This window comes from Lethenteron reissneri, chromosome 16, assembly GCF_015708825.2.
Source record: "Lethenteron reissneri isolate LAM-NWPU_2019-01 chromosome 16, ASM1570882v1, whole genome shotgun sequence".
Lineage (NCBI taxonomy): Eukaryota > Metazoa > Chordata > Hyperoartia > Petromyzontiformes > Petromyzontidae > Lethenteron > Lethenteron reissneri.
Window position 1 is genome coordinate 15161129 of NC_083794.1, and position 27225 is coordinate 15188353.

Sequence of the window (27225 nt, forward strand, 5' to 3'; positions counted from 1 at the left end):
GCAGCCATTGCAGCTGCATGAGTCACAGTCCTAAACCTCGCCCATTTACCCTCGACATCAGGTGGAGTGGGGGACGATGCCAACCCCAGCTGCAAGCGATGATGAAATTCTCGCTTGCAACTTTCATCAGCTAACTGAGACCAGGCCACTTTTGGTTGGAATGGGATCCTGGGTGTACACCCACCACCGGAGTGGAAGAAAGGCAGGCGCATCTTACAGATGACTAGTCGATGGTCAGAGGACAGATCAGCTCCACGGTAGGTCCTGGTGTCAAGGACATGGGTTCGCATCCGCTGGTCCGTCACTATGTAGTCCAGCAGATGTTCTTGCTTGGACCCGGCATGTATCCATGATGTTGTGTGGATGCGCCGATACCGGAAGAGCGTGTTGGTAATTACAAGCCCATGGGCTGCACAAAAATCTAGCAGCCTCCTACCGTTATTATTGAGCTGATCTGGCCCATGCCTTCCAATCACTCCAGACCAGGTGTCAGCATCATGACCAACTCGGGCATTGAAGTCACCCAACAAGATGACTCTGTCCCGAGTGGCCACTTTAGCCAGCACCTGTGACAGGAGGTCATAGAAAGCGTCTGACTCATCGGCTTTGCTTGCATCCCTCCACGGATGTTCGTCTTCGGTGGGGGCATAAGTAACCACGACCACCACTCCTCGCCTCTGGTTGATGGGAAGGCGAGCCCAAAGTATCCTGGGGCTTACAGCTTCCCACACCTCACCGCCACGCTCCCACGCCCCCTTCATTCTTTTGTTCAGAAGAAGAGCCACACCCTGTTGTTTGGCAGTCTCCTGCCCCGAGTAGAGGACTGTCCACCCCTCATGGTGGCAGGAGCCAGAACCGGTCCACCGGACCTCCTGAATGCCACAGAGATCCAGGCGGTACCGGTCCAGCTCCCGACAGAGGAGTGGCAGCCTCTCCTCCGCAGTGAGCGTTCGAACATTCCACGTGGCCATCCGCAATGGTTTTTTGTTGTTTCTGGAGGAGCCCCGAGGGTGAAAATTCAATCTCCTGGCTCCGCCAAATGGGGTTTGGCCAGGAGACGTCATAAAAGCCTGACCCCCCGGGGCCTCCGGCACAAGCTTATTTGTTACAGGTTTATGTTTAATTCGTGGTTTAGTGGTAATGAATTGAAGGTGGAGGGGTTACCAGCCCCTCACACCCGTCCAGAGCCCCCGTTTAGCCACTGTGGTGGTCACAGACGCCATGAGGGGAGAGGCCAATGGGCATTGGCCCTCCCCCCACAGCAATGTCCACGACAGTGTTGCCCGTCCGGCACCGCGAGGAGGTAGGAGGTTGTTTTGCCGGACACATACACACACATACACACACACATACATACACACACACACATACACACACATACACACATACACACACACACATACACACATACACACACATACACACACATACACACATACACACATACATACACACACATACACACACATATACACACACATATACACACATACACACACATACACACACACATACACACACATACACACACACATACACACACATACACACACACATACATACACACACACACATACACACATACACACATACACACACATACACACACATACACACACATACACACACACACATACACACATACACACATACACACACACATACATACACACATACACACATACACACACATACACACACATATACACACATACACACACACATACACACACACATACACACACACACATACACACACATACACACACATACACACACATACACACACACATACACACACATACACACACACATACACACACATACACACACATACATACACACACACATACACACACATACACACACATACACACACACATACACACACATACACACACACACATACACACATACACACACATATATACAATAGGCGACCTTTCGGGAAATGGCCCTTGGCACCAATGCTATGAAAAGAGACTATTGCCCAAAACGTCACCCATTAAATATGTGTTTTATTATCATATCAAGATTGTTTTATTATCGTTTAAGGCCACAGCGTGATTGACGATGCGTCGACGTTGTGAAATGTGCTCGCTCACCACTGGGTCAACCACACAGCAACAGATCGAGTGCGCGCACGTGTTCACTCCGTAGCCGGAGTTGGTGGATCACGCAAAGATCACCACCACCACGTGCTGTGAGATTCCCCGCTCTGCTAGAGAGGGTGGTCACGAGGTGGCAGCACAGCAAGTCGGACCCTGACCCATCCGTGCCGATTTGTTCACGGCTATGGCAGTGCGCGAGTTTCCCCGGCGCACTCTGGTTCCCGCTGCGGTGTCATCAGCCTCATCAGCCTCCTCCGCCAGAGGGAATCGCCCAGAGCCCCTCCGGTCTGGGAGGGACCACGTCCTCTCTGGGGCATCGCTGATGTTCTTCCTGGACAATTATGGAACGCGAATGTTTTTTATTTTATTTAGAACATCGACGCAATCGTCAAAAAAAACAACACCGTGGCCTTAAAAAGGGGGAAATGTCAAAATTAGATTGATAATTTAATAAACACATATTTATTTATTTTATATATATCCTATTGTATGGTTGAGTTTGCTGTTCCTAGCTGTAGCACCACTGCCAACGCAGGAGTAGCATCATCAAATTAGTTTTTATAACGAACACGTATGTTCATATGGAACACGTATGTTCATATGGAACACGTATGTTTAATTAAGTGAAGAGCGGAGTCGTTTCCGCTTGCCGCTAAAAATATCGCCGTGGGCAAGCTGCTGATCCTGCTGCTGCTGCTGATGATGATGATGCTGCTGATGATGATGCTGATGATGATGATGCTGCTGCTGATGCTGCTGTTACTGCTGCTGATGCCGCTGCTGATGATGCTGCTGCTGATGCTGCTGTTACTGCTGCTGATCATGGTGACTACGTTCCTTCCGTCGCTTCATGACGACGATGCATGTTTGACGCTTCTATAGATCGTTATGATAAAGCAGCAGCTGCTGTTGTTGATGACGACGATGCTTATGTTGATGCTGCTGCAGCTGCTGATGGCGCTGCTACTGCCGCTGCTGATAGTGATTGCTGCACCGCTGCTGAGGTTGCAAAGTCGACCGCTTGTTTTGTGGGGTCCATCCGCAGTGCGAGGCAGCTCCAATCCGAGCTATTTCCTCCGTGAAGTTCTGAGAAGCCCCCTCCCTCGTCCCTCCCCAGGAATGGTGGCACGTGTGCTGCTTGCAGCAAGCAGCACACAAAAAGGGAGGACATCGTTGAGTGTATGCAGGATGGCTGCGCGCAGTGCCCATAGGCCCAACACGCCAAGCGGCCAGCAACACAGAGCACGATCGCAGTTGTCGCAGAGGCTGAGCAACCACGTAATGCACACCGATCGGAGGGGCGGGTGGGGGGGTAGTGGGGGGCGGGGAGGTGACGAGGGAAGGTGGGGAAACGCGATCAAAGGGGGAGGTTTACACGAGTATTGTTGTTGTCGTCGTCGTTATCGTGGTTATTGTTGTTGTTACTGGCATTGCGGTTGGTGCCTCATACGAAACAGTTTGCCTGTACACACGGAGCTCGCTGTTCAGAGCGATTCACAACGAAGGCTCCGATAATAACAATGAGACCCTTGGGCCAATCAGTCCAGCTCCAGGGTCAGCGGGTGCGAGCACGTGTTGTTTACATGTTGACTCGTAAGATTCCACTCTGCTTGCTGCATTCTTGATAGGACTACAACCTATACACTCACCCACTCACCCACCAACCCACTCGCACTCATTCATCCACTCACCCACACAACCACTCACTCGCTCATTCATCCACTCACTCACAAACTCACCCACTCATCAGCTCACTCACCCACTCGTTTTTCAAACCACAAGTTACTGAAAATCAGGGAGCATAGCAACAAAAATCACTTTCCGCTCTTGATTTGCCGGTGGTTATGATGTTAATTGTCATGGTTACCATTATGATTATGATTCAGCAGTGCCCGCAGAGCGTGGTTTACGCGAGCGATGAGTGCGTGCGTGTGCTTGATGACTGCTTTTGTGTACGAGTGTGGCGTTGTGAATCAGAATCTTTGTTTAGACCGGAAGAATCCGATGAGCTACGAGGCTCTTTTTCACAGATGTCCAGTGGGGGCGGGTCACAAAGTGGCACCAGCAGAAAGTATCAAACACGATCAAAGTGCAAAGTATAGGGAAGCTAAGCAATGATGTAAGTGCAAATTGCATAAGTACATCAATTCCTGCCGATTAGTAAGCATGTGTAATTGTGTGAGTGTGGTAGTACGTGTGTATGTTTGTATGTATGTACGTGTGAGTGTGTACATGTGAGTGCGTAAGTGAGCGTGTGGGGAGCGGTGGTGCAGTGATTGGAGCACTGCACAGCTAACCCGGCGACCCGAGATCGATTCCCGCTCACAATCCAACACCGGTGACAATTATCTGAACCGGTCCTGGGCCTCCCCTAGGTCGACTCAGCCTTAAATGAGTATCGTGTATGGTGTGTAAACATCACCATTCTGGGAGACAAAGGCGGCTGGGGTTGGTGTTGGCCACACACCCCATCGTGTACCGTGCCAACATTCATAAGTGTTTGCTGCCAGCACTTGCCCCAATAATCTGTTAAGGCTATACGGGGGATCTTTGTATTTGTCTTTGCGTGTAATGAGAGTGCATGTTCTCCCTATGTACCTGCACTTACACGGCAGCTCTCAACCCACTGCGAGCAGCGGCCCCCTTAATAATTAACGTGCATTGATTATGCCCTCGCAAATTTGATTTCTCCTGCTATGCATCGGCCATGCGCGCGTAAAACCCCGTGACGTCACCCCGGCGCTTGTGCCAGGCTAGGTGCACTCCGCCCAGGTGGTTCAGTGGTAGAGCGAGCGGCTGGCAAGGGTTGAGAAATAGCCCATCATCTCTGCCGGGCAATTAAACTAACCACCACTTTGTGGGGAAGTCAACAGTGGTCGTGCTTTGGATAGAGAACGTGAATGCGGAATTTCCACCACTGGATCAGGGCTCTATCAGGAGACGGGATTACAAACCACTGCGCCACCGCTCCCCACCTGCTTACCCCGACGCACACACGGGCGGTGTGTGGACTGAGGTGTTACTTCTCCCCCCAAACCTCACACAAGGGCTCCGCAAATCTGCGGATATTATCTTGGGGTTCTGAGAATGAAACAATTGATTTGGTGATCATCTACACTATGGGGACCTCATTTGCCAGTAAAAATATGATAATTGGTTCTTTACCCTTCTATCTGGCAACAAAACTGCAAAAAGGTGTCAGTTTTGTTGCCAGATAGAAGGGTAAAGAACCAATTATCATGATTTGGTGATGTTATGTGTGTATGTTGAACTTCTTTCGCACCGTGCGTAGCCAACTGTGCTGATCGGAGGCGCTGCGACTGAGTTGGCAGTGGGGCACGATCACACAGAATAAACCCAACACGTTCGTCGAGAAATCTTGACTTAAAGCTTTCGTGACTGCAGGAATTCATATTCTTGGGTCTTTCGGTAAAGTCACGTAGATCGGTTCAAAGAAACCTATCTACGAGACCCAAGAATACGTTCGTCGATAATATATTATTATGATCCCTTTTAAGGCCACACACGGTGTTATAGAGGGATGTGTTGAGTAGTGTTTGTTCGTTGTGACTTGAAGATGCGGACACCAGAGATCCTTGACGCCGGTGATTGGGGTGGCGATGCGATGAACGAGTGGCTTGTGGTGGCGAGCTGTCGAGGGCGGTTTCCATCTCCACTCGTCCGCGCCGCGCCGCTCGGCTCTCCGAACCTCTGAACGAAGGCTGCCATTAGCGTCCTCATTCTCGGACCTCGAAAATTGTGCTTGTGTTATATTGGTGCCACGACGTGTTGCCCATGGGTGCGTCAACTGGCACCCTGGATAGCCGTGGAGACGATCAGCCCCTTAGCCGGGTGGCAGTGACCACGCTCGTGGCGGCCTGTGCGGCCCAGCCCCGTGGGGGCCGCAGCGACGCTTGGGGCGTCACGGCACACACAGATGTTGTGAAACTCCGTCGTCGTGGACGTTGAGGAGGTACCACACTGCTGGATCCCCAGGAGAGGGTGGTGCAGCAAGTGGACTCATCGCCGTCTGTTTCCATCTGTACGGGGATGGAGTGTTGCCCCCTCGCACAAGGCGTGGGTTTCTTCCCAATGCTAAACACTCGTCGTGTATTAGCTGAACTAGTCTTAATATAAAACAAACCAAGGTAGGGCCCTCTTTAAAAATATTCCGAGAGAACATAGCATGGCTTTACTGGATAACTTAGTAATTGTTAATAGTATTCGCAATATGTTATTACAAAGGTGTATCCAGGTTAAATTGTTCGATGAAAAATATTGAATTGTGAGAATAGGCCAGCTGCTTTGTCTCATGTCGCTGGATCTCCTGCAGTGAGCCAGGGCTTCTGGGGATGTGTGGACTGGGTTCCCAGCGGCTCTGCGAGCTGCAGTGATGAACCTCACGCATTTCCCCTCGGTATCAGGAGGAGGTGTGGATGGTGCCAACCCCGGCTTCGAGCGATTAAAATAAATTCTCGCTTGCAACTTCCAACAGCTGTGTTTGAATGGGGTGCTAGGTGCACGCCCACCACCACCACCACCCCAGTTGAAGAATGACAGCCGCATCTGAGACGCAGCAACGGCGATGGTCAGTGGGCAGATCAGCGTCACGGTGGGTCCTGGTCTCAAGGTGAAGAGTCGCCACTGCACCGTTCAGCAGCAGTGGTGGTGGTGGTGGCCCCCATTGAGGGGGCGCCTTCATTCAGAATTTGTTGTGCCCACCGTCACAAACCCCCACCCCCTGCGCATTCAATTAATGAACTCATAGTGAGATGCCAAAATGTGACGAAGGAGATATGGGTAAGGGATATAGATGAAGCGAAATGAGAAAAATGTGCACAGACGATAGAGAAGTAAGTGTTAGGGGAATGTGAGATGTCGGCAAAAGAAAGATGCGTAGTAAGACAAGAGCAGGGAGATGTCGACATGGCAGAGATGATTTCAGCTCGACTTGTTATGTTGATTGGAATTGTATGTTTAGCAGGATCGGATTTCGTGCTGATTTTTTTGGAACATCCAAATTGTCCATGAAAATCCCAGGTGCCTTTGAGGTTCTTTCACTTCGTTTGTTTAGGTCTCGTGCGTGCACCCAACATGGTTCACGAGGACGGGTTCACCGGCACGAGGAGTGGGAAAGCGACTACGTTAAATTCTCTCCTCCGTGTGATCACGCGTCGCGCGGGACGACTCAGAGGGGTGCGTGGGAGAAGCGGCGGCGGTGCGGGGTGATGGAAGTCGCTAGGAAGATGTGGAATTGGGTACAAACCGCGGCTTTAAATAATGACCCAGCTGGCCGGCTGCATGGCCCAGATCAGAGGAGGCAAATGCCAGAAACAAGAAGTTCTTCAAAACCACCGTGACGCATTCACATTTTCCTTTTGTGTTCGTGAGATAGCGCGCGTGTGGGTGGATGCATGAATGAATATATGCACGGTTGCGACCACGCGCGCGTGTGTGTATACACTCAAGTATTTAAGCGTTAGTCGTCGCCAGAGTAGATATTCTCTCTCTCTGCACGCGCGTAGTCTAGTAGCGCGAGGTTAGGGGTGGGTGCTGAGATCGTCGGCTTGGCTGAGCTGAGCTGGGGGTTGGTTTGAGCTGCGAGGAAGAGGGGGGAGGACACTGCAGAGCGAGGCCGCGACGTCACCACCACCCCCCCCCCCCAGGCACCGCCACCACCACGAGCCGTGCCACGCTACCTGCGAGCAGTGAATGCGTCGCGGCTGCTATCGCTGCAGTCGCTCGCACGCGCCCGCGACCGCAGCCGCCGGCGCGTCTGGGTTCGCGCACCGACTCCCCCCACGCACTCGCACAGAGGTAGAGAGAAGGTGGAGAGAGAGAAGGTGGAGACAGAGAGAGGAAGACAGAGAGAGACTCCCTCACGGACAGCGCTCCGCGGCGTCTCGCGCTCAACATCTGGACGCGGCTGCACCTGCGAGTCCTCCACGGCCTCCCTCCGGAGCGTCTCGCTCATTAAGGTACCCCCCCCCCCCCGTTGCAGCAGCAGGAGCAGCGGCAGCAGCAGCAGTGGCAGCAGTAACGTAATCACGGAACCCTCACTCGGGAAGGTCGCGCAATCTCCCTCACTTTCCCCGCCTACCCCCCTCCCAAAGTCTCCAAATTCCTTCCCCCCTTCATCCCGTCCGTGCTGCCAGCTCCCGGCTACTGTTCAACTCGAGGGCCGACAGCGTCCTATGCCCCCCTCCCCCCGCTCGGTGACTAACTGCACCCCTCTTGACTCTGCAGTGTAAGTCGACAAGTCTGCTGTTTCTGCACAGCGTCTTGAGATTCGCTCGCTGTGTTGAAGTCGTATTCCATGACGAAGCCATTTAAATCCTGGTTGGGGGCTGACTCAACCCATCATCCATCCAGGGTCGATACAATGAAGACTACTTTGTGGGGAAGTCAACAATGGTCGTCGTATGGATAACAGTATACCCCGTCATAGGAACGTGGGACCCCCCCCCCCACCACCACTACCCACCGAACTTGTGTTTTATTCTCAGATGTGCCAATGTGACCGATAGATCGGTTATCCGATTGAGTAGACCAGGTTCCACGCGTTACGGGCGAATGTTTCTATATTCAGTGGGGATTTTGTTGTTTCATTGAGAAAGTATGGGATCTTTTTTTGGACATTATCATTCAATCTGGGGGGGGGGGCAAATTGCCAATCTGATGCGATGCGTTTGGACCCCTCCGCGAGGGCTCTGCGTCACGCGGCGTTGTGCCGCACCAGTCGCTGACTAATGCTGGGTGCCCTCCTGTGATTGGGGGTCCCAGTAAAGTTTCACTTGATTTTGTTTGCCCGGGGCGAGACCAGAATGCGTCTCGTTTGCTAGAGTGACTGAACGAGTGAGTGGATGAGTGAGTGAGTGGATGAGCAGTGGGTGAATGAGTTGGGGGTTGGGGGTGAGATGTTGGGTGAGTAAACTGAATGCGCTGATGAGTGCCTGAGGGCGTTCAGTTATTTCGAGTTGATTTTGTTTATCCAGACGAGAACTCAAGAGACCAGAATGGCTCTCGTTTGCAAGAGTGACACGTGGTCATTCGTCTGCCGGTATGGGCCAGTGCTTGCTGCTGTGAGTGAGATCCTAATTGAGAACTTTCGTGGGATAATTTTAGAATTTGACAAACTTGGAGCCGGCTTCTTGCAGCCACAATGACCGTGGACTGGACATGCACTCCCCCAGCAGTCAACATGGGTTCACTGCAATATGTGATCGCCAGCTCGCGCGCGGTGGGGTCAAGTGTGGGTACTCCCACGTCGTCCAAGAAGTCTGGTCTGCGTAGAAGAGGAGGCCAATTACCGTCTAGAGAGGGGCTCACTCGCGCTCCATCGGTAGTGCAGGCGCTTCCGCTAGCAGTGGCGTGAGCAGGCACTTGCAGGGCTGCGCCTTTACCTCGCACCCGTGTGTATCGACTGATGGAACGACGCGGCTAAGGGTAGAATGCGTCCAGAAAGGACAACCACGGCGGAGATGGAGCAATGACATTCGTGAATAAGTGCGGGTGAGATGGATGGCAGCAGTCATGCATTGTGAGGGATGGTGACGGCGTGGGTAGGCCTTCATCCAGCAGTGGAGATTCACCATGGATACTGCTGCTGATGATGAATGTCGAACATGTAGTGCGTGTACCGCATGTGTGTGATACTAAATATACATTCATGAGGTGAGCGGTGGCGCAGCGGTTAGCGCTCTATGCTACGATACCGGCCGTCTGGGTTCAATTCCCGGTCATGCCCAAAATCAGTCATATTGCGCCTTATCTGAAACCTGTTATCGGGACTTCTTATAGGTCAAATCAGCCTCAAATGAGTAACCGACCGTGGCGTTTCCACGTCTTTCGCACCGTACGTAGCCAACCGCTCTAACCGGAGGTGCGGGGGAAGGACAACAACACTGAAGACAAAACGCATCACCTCGAATCGAGATGATTTACAAGTGCATGGCTCCAGTGGCTTCCTCATATCGGAACGTGCTCGCTCAAAGCACTCGCCCCATTGTCGTCATGAATATTTAATCGGAGCCGAGCTAGGCGCTCGCGCTCAGCCTTGAGATGGGAGCCGAATGCGATTTGTGCTTACACGGCGCCCCTCTGAGCCCCCCTACAAACACCACAAGAGGCGACCCCCCCCCCACAAACGTTCTCCCGCGCCCCCCACATCGACAGCTCGACCATCACCGCCTCCCTACCTCTGCTGCGAATTTCCACTGCCACCTGACGTCACCGCCCCACTCATTTAACAACAACAACTATGCATTTGATCGTACCCAGGAAATTCTAACGGAGGCTCAAGACTGTGTTTAAAGAAAGTCCTGCCACATTGGTGTTTTAGATAAATTATCTCGCTGACATTTTGGCATGTGGTAGGACATCAGCAACATCATCAATTCAATAACATCATCATCAACATACATTCCAACATCATCAACATCAATTAAATAACATCATCATCAACATCAATTCATCATCATCGCCTCCGATCACGTAATCCTGATTGCCCACCATGTCGTCATATCTCGGAAACTAAGCAGGGTTGTGCCTGGTTTACTACTTTAACGGATTATTAAATCAATCTGTGCGGAGCTTTGAATGGCATTTTCCTTGTATATGTGGGACTTCTCTGCGGCCAAACATCCAATTTGCAGGACCGCCTCAAACAGAGCCTGGAGACTCCGTGAGGCTTTTTGGGATAAATAGCGCGCTGCTCACGGCCAACACCAGTGACGATTATCTGAATCGTCCCTGGGCTTCCCCTAGGTCGACTCAGCCTCAAAAACGAGTACTGACGAGAGACAAAGGCGACCGGGCGTGGTGCTGGACAACCATCCCCTCGTGTGCCGTGCCGGCCTTCATAGGTGCTCGCTAACAGCACTTGCCGCAACAGCCTGTGAAGGCTATAAGGGGGATCTTTGTCTGTGTGTGTGCGAGTGCGAGTGTTTCTCGGAGCTGGGTGAGAGTGTCGACATCTCGCCCCACCGAGCGAGGGCTCCATCACGGCTCTTATCCGCAGCTCCGCGCATCGATCCCGCGAATACAACAAATTACACATCCAGCTACATTTCCTCCCCCCCCCCAGCCTCCACTCGCCCCCACCCCCTCCACCACTTCACTCGGCAACCACCGTGCACACCCCCCCAGCCCCCATCCTTGCTACAGACCCCCCCCCCACTGCTCCCCCCCACCACTGCCCCGCCCCCTCCACCACAACTCCCCCCTCACCACTCCTCCCCCCCCCCCCCACTGCCCCCCCTCCACCACGACCCCCCCCCCTCCCTCCTCCTCGCTCGCTGCTGACTCCAACTTCCGGCGTGATTCTCTTGCTTCTAAAAGCTCTTATCCTAGGGAGGGTTGATGATGACGATGATCGTGATGATGATCACGATGATCGTGATGATGATCACGATGATTGTGATGATAACGATGACACCGCCACCGCTGTTGTTACTGATTCTAGTGATGAAGATCGTGATGATTACGATCGTTATGACGATGATTCTATTAATGATGATAACACCGCTACTCCTGCTGCTGCTGGTGATAATGACACTAGCGATACAGGGTAGCTTACTGATGTTGCTGCTGATGAAGATGACGCTGTTATTAGTGCTGCTGATGCTTTTGATGCTTCCGCTGCTGTTGTTATTTCTGCTGTTACTGCTGCTGCCGTTGACACTGACGATGCAGTAATGTTTGTGGGCGAACGAGGTGAACCTCGTCATCGGTCTCGACAACTCCGGACGCGAACTCTCACGTCCTGGGCCCCGTCGCCCCCTCCTCCCCCCGTGGGCGGCAGCCGCGTCCCCCCCCCCCCTCCCCCTCCCCGCCCCTTGGACACACCGCCCCCCCCCCCGGGCGAGGGCGTCCGTCCGTCTTTGTTTACACGTCCAGACTAAACTGTTTGCTCACCGCGTCGTCGCTTCTTCACGCGTGTGGCCGTCCACGGAAATTCCTCTTCCTCAATTGGCCCCGCGCGGACTCAGCCCCGCTACCCCGACAGCTCCAGCCGAGCGGCAGCGCTTCACCTTCTCCCCGCCCCCACCGCCGCCTCCCACTCCCATCGCCCCCCCCACTCCACTCGCAGGGGAGAGCAGCGGCGCTCTCCGGATCGCGTCGTCGCCTCGCCCCAGCTGATTGCCTCTCTCGTCCGCCCCGCAGACTCTGCCGACTCCGCGTGCTCGCTGACCCGTGGCTGCCTCGAGACTCGACGTCCGACGTTTAACGGCCGGCCCTTCGCCAGTAACCACCCCGCACAGGGACGGCTGAGCAGGGCGGCCGGGAGGAGTGAAGCGCAATCCGACGCACGGGTGAGCTGTCTACAACCTAACGGGACATTACCAACACATTGCCATCATCATCATGAGTCTTGCTCATTCCACTGCTGAATGAAGGCCTCAAACAACCCCCACGCCGTGCGGGTCATGGGGGTGGGGGGCGGTGGTTGATTGTAGTTCATCACGGTGGTCAGTGCAAGCGGTGAAGGCGGAGGAGCGAATGCGTGGGGTGCAGAGAGCAGTACAGTTCAGCAGTAGATCTGGCTGCTGTGCCGTCTGATGCCGTCGGCACAGCAGCCCTATAGCAGCACCCTGCGTGTGTGCACGGCGGGACTCACACTCATCCGAGTCCTAGCCAGGCTCAAGGCTGCTTAGCTTCCGAGACCCAGACGAGATCGGCCGCATTCCGGGAGATTTACTCAGAGCCTCCTCCCGCTCGCGACTGTTTAACCAAACTCCGCGTGTGTCTGGAATTTGCCTCTGACTGGGACCTGTCCTGGGTAGGGTCGTGTACATAAATTCGATGGTTTCCGTACGGATGCAGCTGCGTTGAGCCTCTACATGAACCCGCGTTGCACTGTGCACTGAAGGGTACTAGACAAAGGCGCAGTCCTGCAAGTGCCGGCTCATGCTACTTCTGGCAGAAGGGCCTCCGCTTGAGGGAGCGCTAGAGAGCCACTCTAAAGGCGAGACGTCTGGTCACCCGAATGTGTTTTAATGTAATTATCATCAGGCCGTATTAAGCGCATCTATCTTGATCTCTTGGGCTCTCTCTCTCAAACCTGGGAGCGCATCTCACTTCTCTGCCCAACTCTGTCTCCATAACGCTACTTGAACACGACTGGGGTGGGGAATGTGATGTTCATTCTGAGTCATGAATTTGACACTCGTCCTGGTTTCCCTTGGCTCCCCGTTACTCCCAGGTGACCTCCTGTATCCCCAGACGGGCCCCTTGCTATCCCTCTGCTGTTCGGGCTGCGTTAGCCCACACTGCGCCCCCAACACCACCCCTCTCTAAGCCGCCCAAGATCTGACCCCGCTGATATCTGAGTCGCAGAGGCAACAGCGCGTGGCGTTTACGGGGTCCGCGCACTTGGAGGGTCCCGCGAGGGGGCGTCACGGGGGAGGGGGGTTGGAGGTGACCTTGAGCGAGTGGCCCTGAGTGACCCCCGAGTCTCCCACTCGCCACGCTGACAGGCGCCCCGTCGCGTCAGCCCGGGTGCTTCCGGCCGGGTATTTTGGGGTCGCCGTGGCGCATGTGGCAAGGTGTTCCTAAAGAAGAACTGCGCGGCGCAGGAAGCAGTAGGGCGCAATCATCACTGAAGTCAGTGGAAAGGGAGTGCATGGGTGGGGCAGGGTTGATGGTGGTGGTGCTGCTGACGGTGATGATGGTTGTGGGTCTGCCCTGTGACTTTCTGCCGACGGGCGTTCGACACTTCACGTGGCCTTAACGTGCACATAGCCTGGTACAAGCGCCGTGGTGAGGTCACCACCACTTCGTGGCGAATGGCGGTTTGGTTGGTGGTAATAGTGCTGGCCGCAGCGCTACGAACCCGGCCACCCAAGTCCGATTCCTGCTCAAGGCCAACACCAGTAACGATTATCTGAGCTGGTCCTGGGCCTCTCCTTGGTCGACTCAACCTCAAATGAGCACCTGGTGCAGTGTGTAAAAATCGCCATTAGGGAGACAAATGCGGCCGTGCGAGGTGTCGACTACCCACCTCCTCGTGTGCCGTGTTGGCCTTCATAGGTGCTCGCAAACAGAACTTGTCCCAACGGTATGTTAAGGTCACACGGGGGATCATTGTCTTGAATGTTGCTGGCGCTGGTGCTGCTGGTGCTGCTGGTGCTGCTGGTGTTGTTATTGCTTGTGGGGGGTGGGGGAGGAGGGGGGAGGGGGATCACGCCCTTGTTTTTCTCTCCGGCTCTCACGCGCGGGGAGGCAGGGGCTGTGGGGGGGGGGCGTCTGACACCTGCCCCGGGTTACGCCGCTAACTCGGCCCGGCTGCCGGGAACCGTGGCACCCACGCGAACCGCGTGAGACGCAGACGCCCGCGTGTCCCGCTGTTTGGTGCTCGAGACGTCGGATACATCGGCACGTTTCCCAATTGCAGTCGCCACCACAACGCGCTGCGACCGTGGCCACCGTGCCCGAGAATTTGATTCGTGGAATTTTCCTCCAATGTCGAGAAAACAGTGAAGCCTGTACCAAACTTCACTGTAATTGTTTCATCCACCACACTGGGTGTTCAACCACCACCATCCACCTCCACCAACCACCACTACACTGCAGGTCAAAACAAGCCACCCGCTCATTCACCATGCTACACGTCTAAACACCACACACACTCACCCATTCATACGCTCGCCCACCCACTCACCCATTCGTAACTCGTTCTCCCACTCATTCATGCATTCGCCATAAAGCAGCTAAAACAACACACGAATTCACCCACTCACTCACCACACTGCAGGTCGCCTCACGTCTCGTTCCGCTTCCTCCCTCGCACTGCTGCAATTTGGAATTCACTTCGATGAACATCTCGGAGTAAATTTCCCCCCAAATTCTTAGAACAAATAACCTCGCCCGATTCACGCGACGCGTTCATAAACAGCGAGTCCGCCTCTTATCTCGCAGCGACTCCTGGACAGGCGTGACGAGTGGAAACCCCGGACTCACCACGGCCTCGCCACGGCCTTTGGCGGCCCCCACACGCGTGGCGGTTTCTGTAGAAACGTCTTGGGGGGGGGGGGCTCATCCTAGCACCCCCCCCCCCCCAGTGGCGGCTCCTGCAAAATCTCTCAGGGGGGGCAAATGTCTGGATGATTGATAAGGATAAGGTCCACCCATGCAATGGATAAATTAACAGCTTAAGCATGTAAAGGCAACTTCACTTCTTTAATATTAATGAAAAATAAAGTGACTCTTACAATATATCTTGTTTGTTTCTATACTCACTATTAAAACAAACCACACAAGTTTATTTTATTAAAGATTCCACTAGGTGGCAATAAATTATATTGTTGGATGAAACGTGCTTACGTATGATGACGTAAGCACGTATGATGACGTAAGCACGTTAGTGCGAACCCTCCCGGAAGCCATAGAGAATGCATTGGAGCGCCCGCCGTTCGAAAAAAAACATCTTTCAATGTAAGTCTATGGGGCCACTCGGGGCGATTCTCAGCCGGAGTGAAATCGCCCAAAAAGAGGCGGTACTCCACAGAACGTGACATGACGCTGATTGGACTATATCCAGAGGCACAGTGACGGCTAGCGTGACTCTGTGGTTCAATGACATTGGTGGTGCGTCGCCCAATCGCCCTAATGAAGAAACCGCCCCTGCCCCCCCCTACCCCAGGCGACCACCTCTCGGTGGAAGGTCGCTCGTTCCGGACTGCTGACACCCCCCACTCAATCCTGAACTCCCCAGCCAGTCGTGCGGTCGATTCCCTGCCCCCGTTCACGTGCAGGCAGCCTCAAGGCCTTCTTTAGTAAACGATCTTCTATGTATACACACACAGTGTAGTACTGTGTGTGTATATATATATACACACAGTGTAGTATTGTGTGTATATATATACACACAGTGTAGTACTGTGTGTATATATATACACACACAGTGTAGTACTGTGTGTATATATATACACACAGTGTAGTACTGTGTGTATATATATACACACACAGTGTAGTACTGTGTGTATATATATATATACACAGTGTAGTACTGTGTGTGTATATATATATATACACAGTGTAGTACTGTGTGTAAATATATACAAAAGCAAATCAACCTTGTATATCATTGGCGCACACAGAGACCCAACTATACGTAAAGAGGCACAGACTGGCACACAGAGACCTGTTGTAGCGCCTCTCTCAAATAAAGACGCGCGCTCTTCTCTGTACGGCGCCTTTCGAGGCTACTGCAGCTGCCGCCTTCCCGCTCGTCCGTGGATCCTCCTCGTGGCACCTCTGAATTGTCCTCTCTCTCTGAGTCGTCCTCTCGCTCTCTCTCTGAGTCGTCCTCTCTCTCTCTGAGTCGTTCTCTCTCTGAGCCGTCTTCTCTCTTTGAGTTGTCCTCTCTCTCTATCTGAGTCGTCCTCTCTCTCTCTCTCTGAGTCGTCCTCTCTCTCTCTTTCTGAGTCGTCCTCTCTCTCTGCAAGAGCGACGAGCGATTGAATGCTGCGCAACGGTGGCAGCGCGCTACGAGTTGGCATCATTGTTTTATGATGTGACATCATTTTACTGTTCACTTACCCACCGTGCCCGTCTCTGCATGCAGAATTGAGTTAGCCAACAGAGAACACGGCAACTGTGCCCGTTATCTAAAGCAGCAAATATTTCGTGAGCCGGCATGCACTCGCTCCGCCCTTGATTGGACTTCTCACGACGGCACAGCCACGCGCTCGCTGGAGCACTGCATCGTGTGGGTGTGTGTGGCCGCGCGTTTATGTAACGTATCAACACCCACGACCAACACGCGGGGAGGCTTTCATCCAGCGGTGGATTGAGAAAGGGCTTTCAAGTAACACGAGTAGATTCTGACACCTAGCTTGGTACGATACCCGAGTAAATCCGCGTCTCCGCCCGCTGCTATAACCCTGCTGGTGTCTGCCCTCGTGTCTACCCTCGTGTCTACCCTCGTGTCTAGGTGAAGCCGCGGAGTTTGGAGGCAACCGGTTGGATCCCAGGCCCATGGCGCCTCTGTGGGTCCTGCTCGTCATGGGAGCCCTCGGCTCAGGTGAGCGCCACGACCCCTCCCCCAAGTGAATGTTTATCATCCGAATCGCTTCGCACACAACAGTCGAATCGGATGTTCAGAGCAGCATCACCATACCAACGCCCTTCATAACCATCATCAGCACCACCACTACTACCATCATCGGTAGCAGCATCAACGGGTCACCGTTGCGGCATCACTGCCGTCAATCTCATCGAGCTCTCGTCGGGACATCTCCGACAGCCACCGGCCGTTTCCCTTCTCCCACTCTTGACCGGAAGACGAGCGCGTCGCTTATTGCGCTGAGCGCCCTCTCCTCCCGAACGCCCCCCACCCAACACAGCCCCCCCCCCTCGCGTCGTCTCCCCCCCGCCTCCCCCCACACCGCCCCCAGTCGCGTGCGCGTGTTTACGTTCAGGGCGGGCCCCGTCAGCCTCCTGTATGCGGTGCGACTCATGACCCACGCGCTATGAAGAAGGGTCATCGCCCAAAACGTCGCTTTCTATTGCCAGCAACGTTACACATTGTAAACGCACGTTCTGCTGTTGTTATTGTGCCTTAATCACGTATCGTGGCAGTGCCCTTGACGCGCTCCGCACAAACGTTTGTCGAAATGCAGGGAATGTCCCATGGGGGAGTGCCATAGGAATCAGTAAAACAGCTTAAACGTTTGGTACAAATCAATGAGGCTCCAAGCGTGTGTTTGACAGCACGAGACGCACGCACACACACTATTAGACGTTTAGCTAAAAGATAAGAGCTGCCCGTAAGTAAATTGGGTTGCGTCTTCCTGTAAGAAGTCTGCCGCGGACGTAACTCTAAGAGAAGGACCATTGCCCAAAACGACAAATAGTCCAGTATATAGTTTCCTTGCAAGGCCACACACACGTGTTATTGGCGAATATGCTGAGTCGTTATCACTCGCCCTAGCCCGAGAGAGATACGGAGTGTTACAAGGCAGAGTCGCAGGAACACGCGAACGGCTGCGTGTGGTGGTCGTGACGGCCCTCGGGCCAAACCCCCCCCCCCCGTTCCCACCAGGCTGCTGTTGGAATAAGCCGGAGCAGGTGGTGGCGGCCGAGGGCCTGTCGGTGACGCTGGACTGCGCCGTGAGGCCCAACTTCACGGAGGTGACGTGGAAGTGGATCCCGCACCACCCGGTCTGCAACGGCCACGCGGACGCGAGCGTCAAGTTCGCGGCGCGCACCCTCTTCCGACAGGCGCCGCCCAGCAGCTGCTCGCTGGAGCTGCGCGACCTCAAGTCGAGCGACACGGGCTCGCTCCTCTTCGAGATGCCCGGCGGCGCGGAGAGGCGCGAGGTGGAGCTCGTCGTGAGGCCCGGTGCGCACCGCGTCGTCATCGGTCACAACAACGACTGGTCGAGTCAAACTCTCATACATGCTAGCATGCAGAAAGAGACTAGAGTTGTAGACTAGAAGTCGCGTAGAGACGCACGCACACACGTCGAGACCCATACATTCACATCGAGAACCACAGACTAGCAAATACATCCAAAGGCTCACGCAGAGACCCACAGACGCACATCGAGAATCATAGACTCACAGAAATCAGAGGATTTATTTAGAGACCAGTCAACTCACACAGAGACCCCCCCCTCTCTCGCCCCCCCCACCCCGCGCAGCGTGCTTGGCGGACGTGGTGCTGCGCGCGGAGCCGCACGGCGCCGTGACGCTCGGACGCAGTTTGGTGCTCTCCTGCCAGGGGAGCGCTCGCGCCCTGCAGTTCTCGCGCGCGGTGCCCACCTTCGTGTGGTGGTTCAAGGGGAATCGCGTGCCCCCCTCGAGGCTGACGGAGGACGGCAGCAACATCACCATCCTGGCCGTGAGCTTCCAGGACCTGGGCCTCTACACGTGCTCCGTCAACGGGCTGTCCAAGCACACCTCGGAGTACTGCGTCAACAAGGATGGTGAGCAACGCTTAGCCCCCCCCCATCCACCGCCACCGCCCCCCGCAGTTTCATGTAAAATAGAATTACAAAAATATAGAGGCGTGGGAAAAGGCAGCCAAAGCCGTTGCGGCTAACAATTGGCCAAGCACTGCGGTCCTATATTCGGATGTATGGCCAACTCCACCCTACTACAATATCACGAACACAATACCATCACCAACACAATGCCACCACGAATGATACCCACCTTCACCCAGCAGACGAGGGTAACAACAATAATACAGTATCACAGTCGCCGTTCGCCACTAAGTGGCGATGCCGTGCACCACAACCATCGCGAATACCATCACTAATAACAACATCGACACCGCACTCCACCCTCGTCCCAAGAGGCGTTCGCTCTTCACGGGGCCGCGTTGCTAACCCGGTGGCTGGGGCCATAAACGCGGCCAGCGGCCGCACTTCTCTCGCACTCGCCACGAATCAATGTCGAGCCGTGCCGCCGTCATCAGCGCGCATCAAGCGCTTCATTAACCCTCGCGCGCTCCGCGTCTCCCGCGTCTCCGGTGTCTATTCGTACTTCCCCGCGCCTCCCCGTGTCTTTTCGCGTCTCTCTGTCGATGCATTTCGCTCCACGTCCGCTTCCCGTGGCCGCGGTGTCTCCCCCCCCCCCACCCCCGCGTCTCGCTTTGCAGACCGATCCCATCATCCCGGTGTCTTTCTTTGTGTGCCTCGCCAACCTCCCCGTGTCCCACCCCCCCCCCCCCCATCTACCAGGCAAGAGCAACTCGCTCCCCGCGTGCATCAACGTGACGACGGTGCCGTTCCCGACCCCCACGAGCATGCTGGAGGTGCGCGGCCAAGTGCTGCAGCTCGCGCTCTTCTCGATGCTCGCCGCCTGCTGCCTCGTGGCGGCCGTGGCGTTCACCGCGTGCCTCCTCACGCGGCGCGGCCGCCACCACCGCGATGAGAAAGGTGCGGCAAGGCCTGGCCGTGCTCGCTGTGGACGCGTCAATGTTTCAATCGACGCACTGCTGGACAGACTTGCAGATGAGAGACGAAGAAGAAGAAACAAACCCTCGACGCATTCGTCAATACCCCGTTTCTGTCAATAGCCCTTTCCAACGCAGATCGGATGAGATGTACTGTCTCAAGGGAATTTACAAGTGAAAATGTTAATTAATTACACTAAAACATACATTTCTTGCTGTGGATTTCACACCTGATGATGATTGCTTGTGTTGCAGTAGAAACGTCGTGAGAATTTTTATTGTTTTATATTTTTATTATTTTATTATTTCACTTCTACGTGACTTTACCGAAATAACCAAGAATATGAATCCCTGCAGTCACAAAAGCTTTAAATCTAAATTTAATTACACTAATTTAATGTATTGTTCTGCTGTCCCCGCCCTTGCCACGCCTAGACGCTACGGGGGAACTGAACCTGGACAACGCGTACGAGTCTATGGGACGAGCTCCAGATGGCAGAGGTGAGGACAGGGCACAAACTCACTCACGGGCAATTCGCTCACAGACTCACAGACTCATTGGCCAAGTTGCTCACGGACTCGAGGACTCGATAGCGAGGGGGTTTCCACGTGTGTTTCAGATGTCGGGCAGCACAACCCGATTTACGAGAACATCGACAACGTGATGAAAGGAAACGGTGAGACATCCTCATCACCATCTTCGTTACGTCGTCGTCTTCAATTCGGTCCTTAATCCCCCAAATCGATGCTCACGCACGGGATTCCACGCGTGTCTCGTGGTACGTTGAGAATCGTGAACGTCGCTCTGACCCTCCGCCGCGCGTGCCGCACAGGGAAGCGCGCGGGCGAGACGCACGAGCTGACCGTGTACGAGGTCATGAAGCGACCCCTGCCCGGGACTGCAGGTCAGTTCCCTCGCCCCGCCCCTTACAACCCCCCTCTCCCCTCCACCCCAACCCCTCTACCACCCCAGCCCCAGCTCCCTCTACCACCCCAGCCCAGCTCCCTCTACCACTCTAGCCCCAGCTCTCTCTACCACCCCAACCTCCCTCTACCACCCCAGCCCCAGCTCCCTCTCCCACCCCAGCCCAGCTCCCTCTACCACCCCAGCCCCAGCTCCCTCTACCACCCCAGCCCCAGCTCCCTCTCCCACCTCAGCCCCAGCTCCCTCTCCCACCCCAGTCCCAGCTCCCTCTCCCACCCCAGCCCCAGCTCCCTCTACCACCCCAGCCCCAGCTCCCTCTACCACCCCAGCCCCAGCTCCCTCTCCCACCTCAGTCCCAGCTCCCTCTACCACCCCAGCCCCAGCTCCCTCTCCCACCCCAGCCCCAGCTCCCTCTACCACCCCAGCCCACCTCCCTCTACCACCCCAGCCCAGCTCCCTCTACCACCCCAGCCCCAGCTCCCTCTCCCACCCCAGCCCCAGCTCCCTCTCCCACCCCAGCCCCAGCTCCCTCTCCCACCTCAGTCCCAGCTCCCTCTCCCACCCCAGCCCCAGCTCCCTCTCCCACACCAGCCCAAGCTCCCTCTACCACCCCAGCCCACCTCCCTCTACCACCCCAGCCCAGCTCCCTCTACCACCCCAGCCCCAACCTCCCTCTACCACCCCAGCCCAGCTCCCTCTACCACCCAGCCCCAACCTCCCTCTACCACCCCAGCCCAGCTCCCTCTACCACCCTAGCCCCAAACCTCTTCCTAGCCCATCTCCCTTCTGCTCCACGCTCCCTCCCCTCTCTCACAATGGGTGACGTTTCGGGCAATGTCTTCTATGTGCGATGAAGAAGAGCCATTGCCCGAAACGTCGCGCATTATATATTAATGTTAAGGCAACGGTGTTATTGATGAATGTGCTTTTTGATGGTAGAGGAGTGGGGATCAGGGAAGATGTAGATGTGGAGGATGGTGGATGGGGGTGGGGAGAGGGGCGGGCAGTGTTCGTGACAAATATGTTGGAGTGGTCGTTGTTGATTGTGCTTGTGCCCCATTGTCATATCAGCAGCAGCAGCAGCAGCGCCACATAACTCACTCACGAGTTGGCCAGAAATTCAAATATAGGACCACAGAGCTCGGGCAATTGTCTGCTGTGCTGGTTCCGACTGCCTTCGCAAGCGGAACTCTGTGTTTATTTCCCGCGCCTCTGCATCGAGCGCAGTTACACGTTTGACGAGCACCACCAGACAGACACTACGCTCATTGCGAGCACAGTAGTCCGCGCGAGCCGCGTGAGAAGGCCGAGTTGGGGTTGTCTTCTTCAGCGCGGCGCGCGCCACGGTCGCTAACGCGCTCACGGCCTCCCGCGTGCGCAGTGCCGCCGCCGCCGCCACCACCAGGGGCCACTCCCGCGACCTCCGACTCCATCGCCGCCGTCATCGTGAGCGGCTGCGGCTGCCCCGAGAGCCCGGCCTACGACGAGTTGAGCGGCTTCAAGCTGCCCGAGCCCCTGTGACGCGTGACCCGCAGCGCCTCCCGGTGGCCAATGGGGGGGGGGGGGGGGTCGCGGAGATAATTTTATTTTGCGGGAGACGTGGACGGGAAGGGGTAGATGCGTGCATGCGGGGAGCGACGGGCGCGCAGACGCGGAGCCTCCACCCCTCTTCCCGCAAGTCCCTGGACCAAGCAGACATCCCCCTCGCAGTGTCAGCGCGCACATCGCTCGCTCGGCCTGAGCGGCGGTCAGTCACGGACTGCCACGCGGTCGCTGTGCCATGAGACGTTGTCGGTGTGGCGAGGCGATGCGGCCGCGGTGCGTGGCGTCTGGGTGTTGTTGTTGTTGTTGTGAACGTGAGACCGAGGTTCCGTGATCCGAGACGGAATGCTTCCGTCAGGTTGATGAGCCCCCGAGAGTTGGAGGTCTGCAGCTCAGGGTCGTGTGGCCAGAGTTCGCTCGCCGGCCTGAACCGTCTGGCCCAGGATTCAGAGCCGCTGGCAACACAGAATTCGACATTTAGTTTCTATGGCTACCAATCACCGATTGATGTTGCCAGCAACGCGGTATTGACCGAATTACTTGACAAGCAAATCAACTGCCCCGAGTGGAACTTGAGCAGCTCGGCGACTCGTGGGAGCGACTGCGGCAACTGTAGTTCCCATCAACTCCACCCGAGGTCGTGGAGGAATCGGAGCAACTCGAGTCAACTCTCGTAGATTCGAGTCAACTCGAACAGACACGCACGCCTATTCGGGTGGTTTTACGTGCTATTTACCTGCCATAGGAATGTGGAATGTACACCAGGGTGGCAATCGTTAGGGGAGTGTCTCCCCACGTACGTTTGAGTGGAAATCTAAAATAACGTAATTAGTTATTTCAGGGGTTATTCTAAAATAATTTACCATAGATTCTGTAATTATCCACCTGAGGAATCAGGGCAGCTGACATTGTGTTTCATGGTGACTGGGCCCAGGATGAAAGCATTGGTCGGTTGATTGTGCCTGCAACATTGCATATTTTCACCTTGAATATAAATTTGTTTATTTAGCCGTAAATACTGTGCGTTAATCAATAGCTACGATAAGTGCAACTATAGCGATGTCCATTTAATAGCTGGTTTCATCACGAAACATTGTTTGAAATGTAATTCTCCCCAGGGCCCACTGTGTATACACGCGCAGTCCCTCTCTCTTGTCGTCACCTCTCTTCCCTGGCCTCTCTCTGTATGTCCTTTGAAGAAGGGCCATCGCCCGAAACGTTCCCTGTTGAATATTTTTCTTGATAAGGCCACAGTGTTATTGTTGACGAACGTGTTGATGTTTTGATTGTGCTTGTGCACCACTGCCAACGCAGCAGCACCACCACCAAATAACACGTCTCGCTGTAGATTATAATCATCCAACGTTCTCTACGAACGTTCGTATCGGTCAGACTTCGGACGCAACGGCGCCATCGTCCCTCGACACCGACAAGGCAGCGGGGATACTCGGCAGAGGCGAGCGTCTCTCGTGCCGCGAACAGGCGACTCGCTGCCCAGGTCTGGATGTGACTCCCACCGCAGAGGCGATAAGCCTTCATCCCCCTCCCCGCCTCTCGTTGGCCACTGAGACGATGCGATTGGCGACCACGCGAGACTTCACCCACCACCGCGGGCGCGAGACTCGCCCGGGCCGTGGACTCGCGTGACGAGAGCGACACCGCGCGGCACGGAATGCGCATTGTGTTGCACTCGCACAGACAAAGATCCCCCGTGTAGCCTACACGGCCCGTCGGGGCAAGTGCTGTCAGCGAGACACCCTGTTCAGGCCGATACGACACACGAGGGGATGCTGTGGCCAACACTACGCCCGGGCCGCCTTTGTCACCCCAGTTATGATGTTTACACACCACACACGACACTCATTTAAGGCTGAGTCCATATAAGCGAGGCCTAAATAACCGGTTAAGATATCACTCGGCCCTGATGTTAGCCGTGGCCGATTTACTTAATCACACGTGTATATATATAAACACACACGGCACGTACACCACAGCGCTGGTGCCAGGCTAGGTGCACTGAGGCGCGCGCGCACACGCACGGTGTATGTTACATCTCGAGACCAGTGTTACTCCGCGAGTTACCTGTGTACTACTGTATGACATCGCTCACGACGTTCATGCCAAATGAAAGAGAAGCCTTTATAAACGTGGACTGTACATACAACAAGGTGCGCTGTACGGACAACAACCGGGGCGACGGCGTGGTCTCTTACTCACCATCGTCACCACCGCCACCACCATCAGCCAGGCGCAATCCCCGGGTAGACGAGGGCCTCCCCCCACCCTCTCGCTTTCCCTGCGGTGGTTATGGGCCGGGAAGCCGCGGTGAGAGTGGGAATTTGAACCCGACCGACTGCGTGCCGGGAGAAATCAAGAATTCATCTTTTTATTTTGCCGTAGTATTTGACTCACAGCTAGACTCCTATACTAACAGAGAGACCCACAGACACGCACAGGGACCCACAGACACGCTCAGAGACCTACAGACACACAGAGACCCCCAGAAGCAACCACGCTCAGAGACCCACAGATACACGTAGAGACCCACAGACACGCACAGGGACCCACAGACACGCACATAAACCCACATATATGCACAGAGACCCACAAAAACCTACAGCCACGCTCAGTTACCCATAGACACGAACAGAAACCCACAAAAACTCACAGGCACGCTCAGAGACCCACAGACACGAACAAAGACCCACAAAAAACTACAACCACGCTCAGAGACCCACAAACATGAACAGAGACCCATAAAACCCCACAGGCACACACAGAGACCCACAGACACGAACAGGCACCCATAGACACACGGGCGAACCTCATCAGATCTAGTGGGGGGTGTGGGGAATCATTGATGAGTTCCCCAACCATGTATTCACATTCCCAGCCCTGCTGTTACCGGTTTGCCGCACGCTAATAAATAAATGCCCAACAATAAAAATGAACGCTTGCCCTGAGAAACGAAGCTACGGCAGTGCAGGAGTAATGGTGAGCAGCACGTGCCTGGACCTGCGACCCAGAGGACTCCGGTTCGATTCGATCTCCCGGCACGGCATCTGAAACAATGGGAGTCGATTCTGAAATCTCCCGCGCCCTGCCCCGCAAACTCTGTCCGCTCAGCGGTACCAAGTGGGTTCAACACGGTCCGTGACACGCAGGTCACGTGTGGTGGAGTCAAGTGAGGGTACCCACATCACTTCAGTCATCAACATTACACACGCAAAAAATAGGACCGTTTCCTGACTTTCTGAACCAGTAACCGATTACAAAAGCTGTAACCGGTTTACCCGTTACTGGGTTTCACAATCCTCGTGGGAACCCATCACTAACCTCCTCCACACGGCCGGCTTGTGAGTTGCGGAGACCTCGATAGCTCACAGAGCCTCAGGCCTCCCCCCAGCCACTGGTAAGCACAGGTAAGCACAGGTAAGCACAGGCAAGCACTTCGTACAAGGAGCTCGCTTCAATGCATCAGCAACTCTCAGCGTCTACAATCACTTCTTGTCTTCACCATCGCATTGCCCGGCGGCAGACTACCATAGGAGACCCCCGGTGGCAGCTGCCCCTAAGCGCGGCACGAAGGTGCGCGCGGTACCGCCCTGCACGTGGAGTTAGACGCTCACTGAGACCCAGAGACTCGTAAAGCGACAATGGAGTGGTACGGACATCCGTCGACTAACGCACACACAGAGTGAACGCAGCTCCGGCCTGCCGATGGGTCCAGGCTGCCAGTAGGCGGCGGTCGAGTCACCTGCGGGGCTTTTCTCGAATCACACTCCTCGCCTCGTGCCAGCAGGTGGCGCGCCTCCTCCTGCGCCTCCTCCTGCGCCTCCTCCTGCCCGCGTGCACGCCCTGGGGGCAGCTCTCCCAGGCGGCTGCTGCTGCTGCTGCCCCACGGGCACCTCGTGCTGTTGACTGCGGGGGGGGGGGGGGCGCTATGGGCAATAGGAAGGGAACAAATAAAATGGTTGAGAACGGGTTAGGAGTATGTTAGGTCATAGTCGCTGGTGGGCTGGTTAATCAGGGTTAGGAAAAAAAAATATTTTGATTTACCAGGTACAGCCCACTGAGCTGTATGGCTCTTTTTATAAGCGACCTGGCCACAGATGATAGGTCAACAAAGTGGCTTATCACGGGGAAATGTATAGCAGCCAAATATCTTCTTGGTTCTTTCGGTAAAGTCACGTAGAAGGGAAGCAATAAAATAATAAAAATAAAACATAATAAAATTAAATAATTCTCACGACGTTTCGGCCACAACGCACCTGAGGACGGCTGCTTGCGTTGTGGCCGAAACGTCGTGAGAATTATTTTATTTTATTATGTTTTATTTTTATTATTTTATTGCTTCCCTTCTACGTGACTTTACCGAAAGAACCAAGAAGATGGATCCCTGCAGTCACGAAAGCTTTAAATCGAAATTTAGCAGCCAAATACTCTAAAACGCATGTTTCTAAATGTGGAGGGGAAAACCCCGAGGATTTGGAGAAAAATCCCCGCAACCACGGGGAGAACATCAAACTCAAAATATAGAGCAGGCGTCAGGGTCGGGATCGAAGCCAGGACCTCCTGCGAGGTAGTTAACATCTCGCCACTGTGGCGCCCCTCATAGAGTTGGTACTAGTGGCTGGTTGGTTAGGGTAGGAATGGTACGAGTGGCTGGTTAATTAGAGATACGGTCGTGGCTCGTAGCCTATTGGCTGGATAACTAAGATCAGTTTGTGTATTGAACCAAT

The 27225-nt window shown here is 54.7% G+C and overlaps 1 protein-coding gene across 3 annotated transcripts; it reads left to right on the forward strand.

Moving 5' to 3' along the window:
* Positions 1–7698: 7698 nt before the first annotated feature.
* Positions 7699–25284, forward strand: LOC133343067 (uncharacterized). 3 transcript variants are annotated; one of them, XM_061552534.1, is made up of 10 exons: positions 7699–8089; positions 12276–12424; positions 17047–17136; positions 18157–18456; positions 18758–19042; positions 19802–19999; positions 20452–20517; positions 20637–20693; positions 20850–20921; positions 22323–25284. In XM_061552534.1, the coding sequence occupies exons 3-10, from the start codon at positions 17091–17093 to the stop codon at positions 22460–22462; spliced, it is 1164 nt and encodes a 387-aa protein (XP_061408518.1). In that variant the 5' UTR covers positions 7699–8089; positions 12276–12424; positions 17047–17090; the 3' UTR covers positions 22463–25284. The 3 variants fall into 3 exon arrangements, with proteins under 3 accessions (XP_061408518.1, XP_061408520.1, XP_061408519.1); XM_061552536.1 differs by lacking the exon at positions 20637–20693; XM_061552535.1 differs by lacking the exon at positions 7699–8089 and having other exon boundaries at positions 12126–12424.
* Positions 25285–27225: the final 1941 nt, after the last annotated feature.

What these genes read in the sequence shown, in the direction of transcription:
- LOC133343067 (XM_061552534.1), top strand. Translation starts at nt 17,091, where the DNA reads ATGGCGCCTCTGTGGGTCCTGCTCGTCATGGGAGCCCTCGGCTCAG. An exon ending in CCACCACCGCGATGAGAAAG is followed by an intron (nt 20,000 to 20,451) that starts GTGCGGCAAGGC and finishes TGCCACGCCTAG; the next exon opens with ACGCTACGGGGGAACTGAAC. An exon ending in ACGAGCTCCAGATGGCAGAG is followed by an intron (nt 20,518 to 20,636) that starts GTGAGGACAGGG and finishes CGTGTGTTTCAG; the next exon opens with ATGTCGGGCAGCACAACCCG.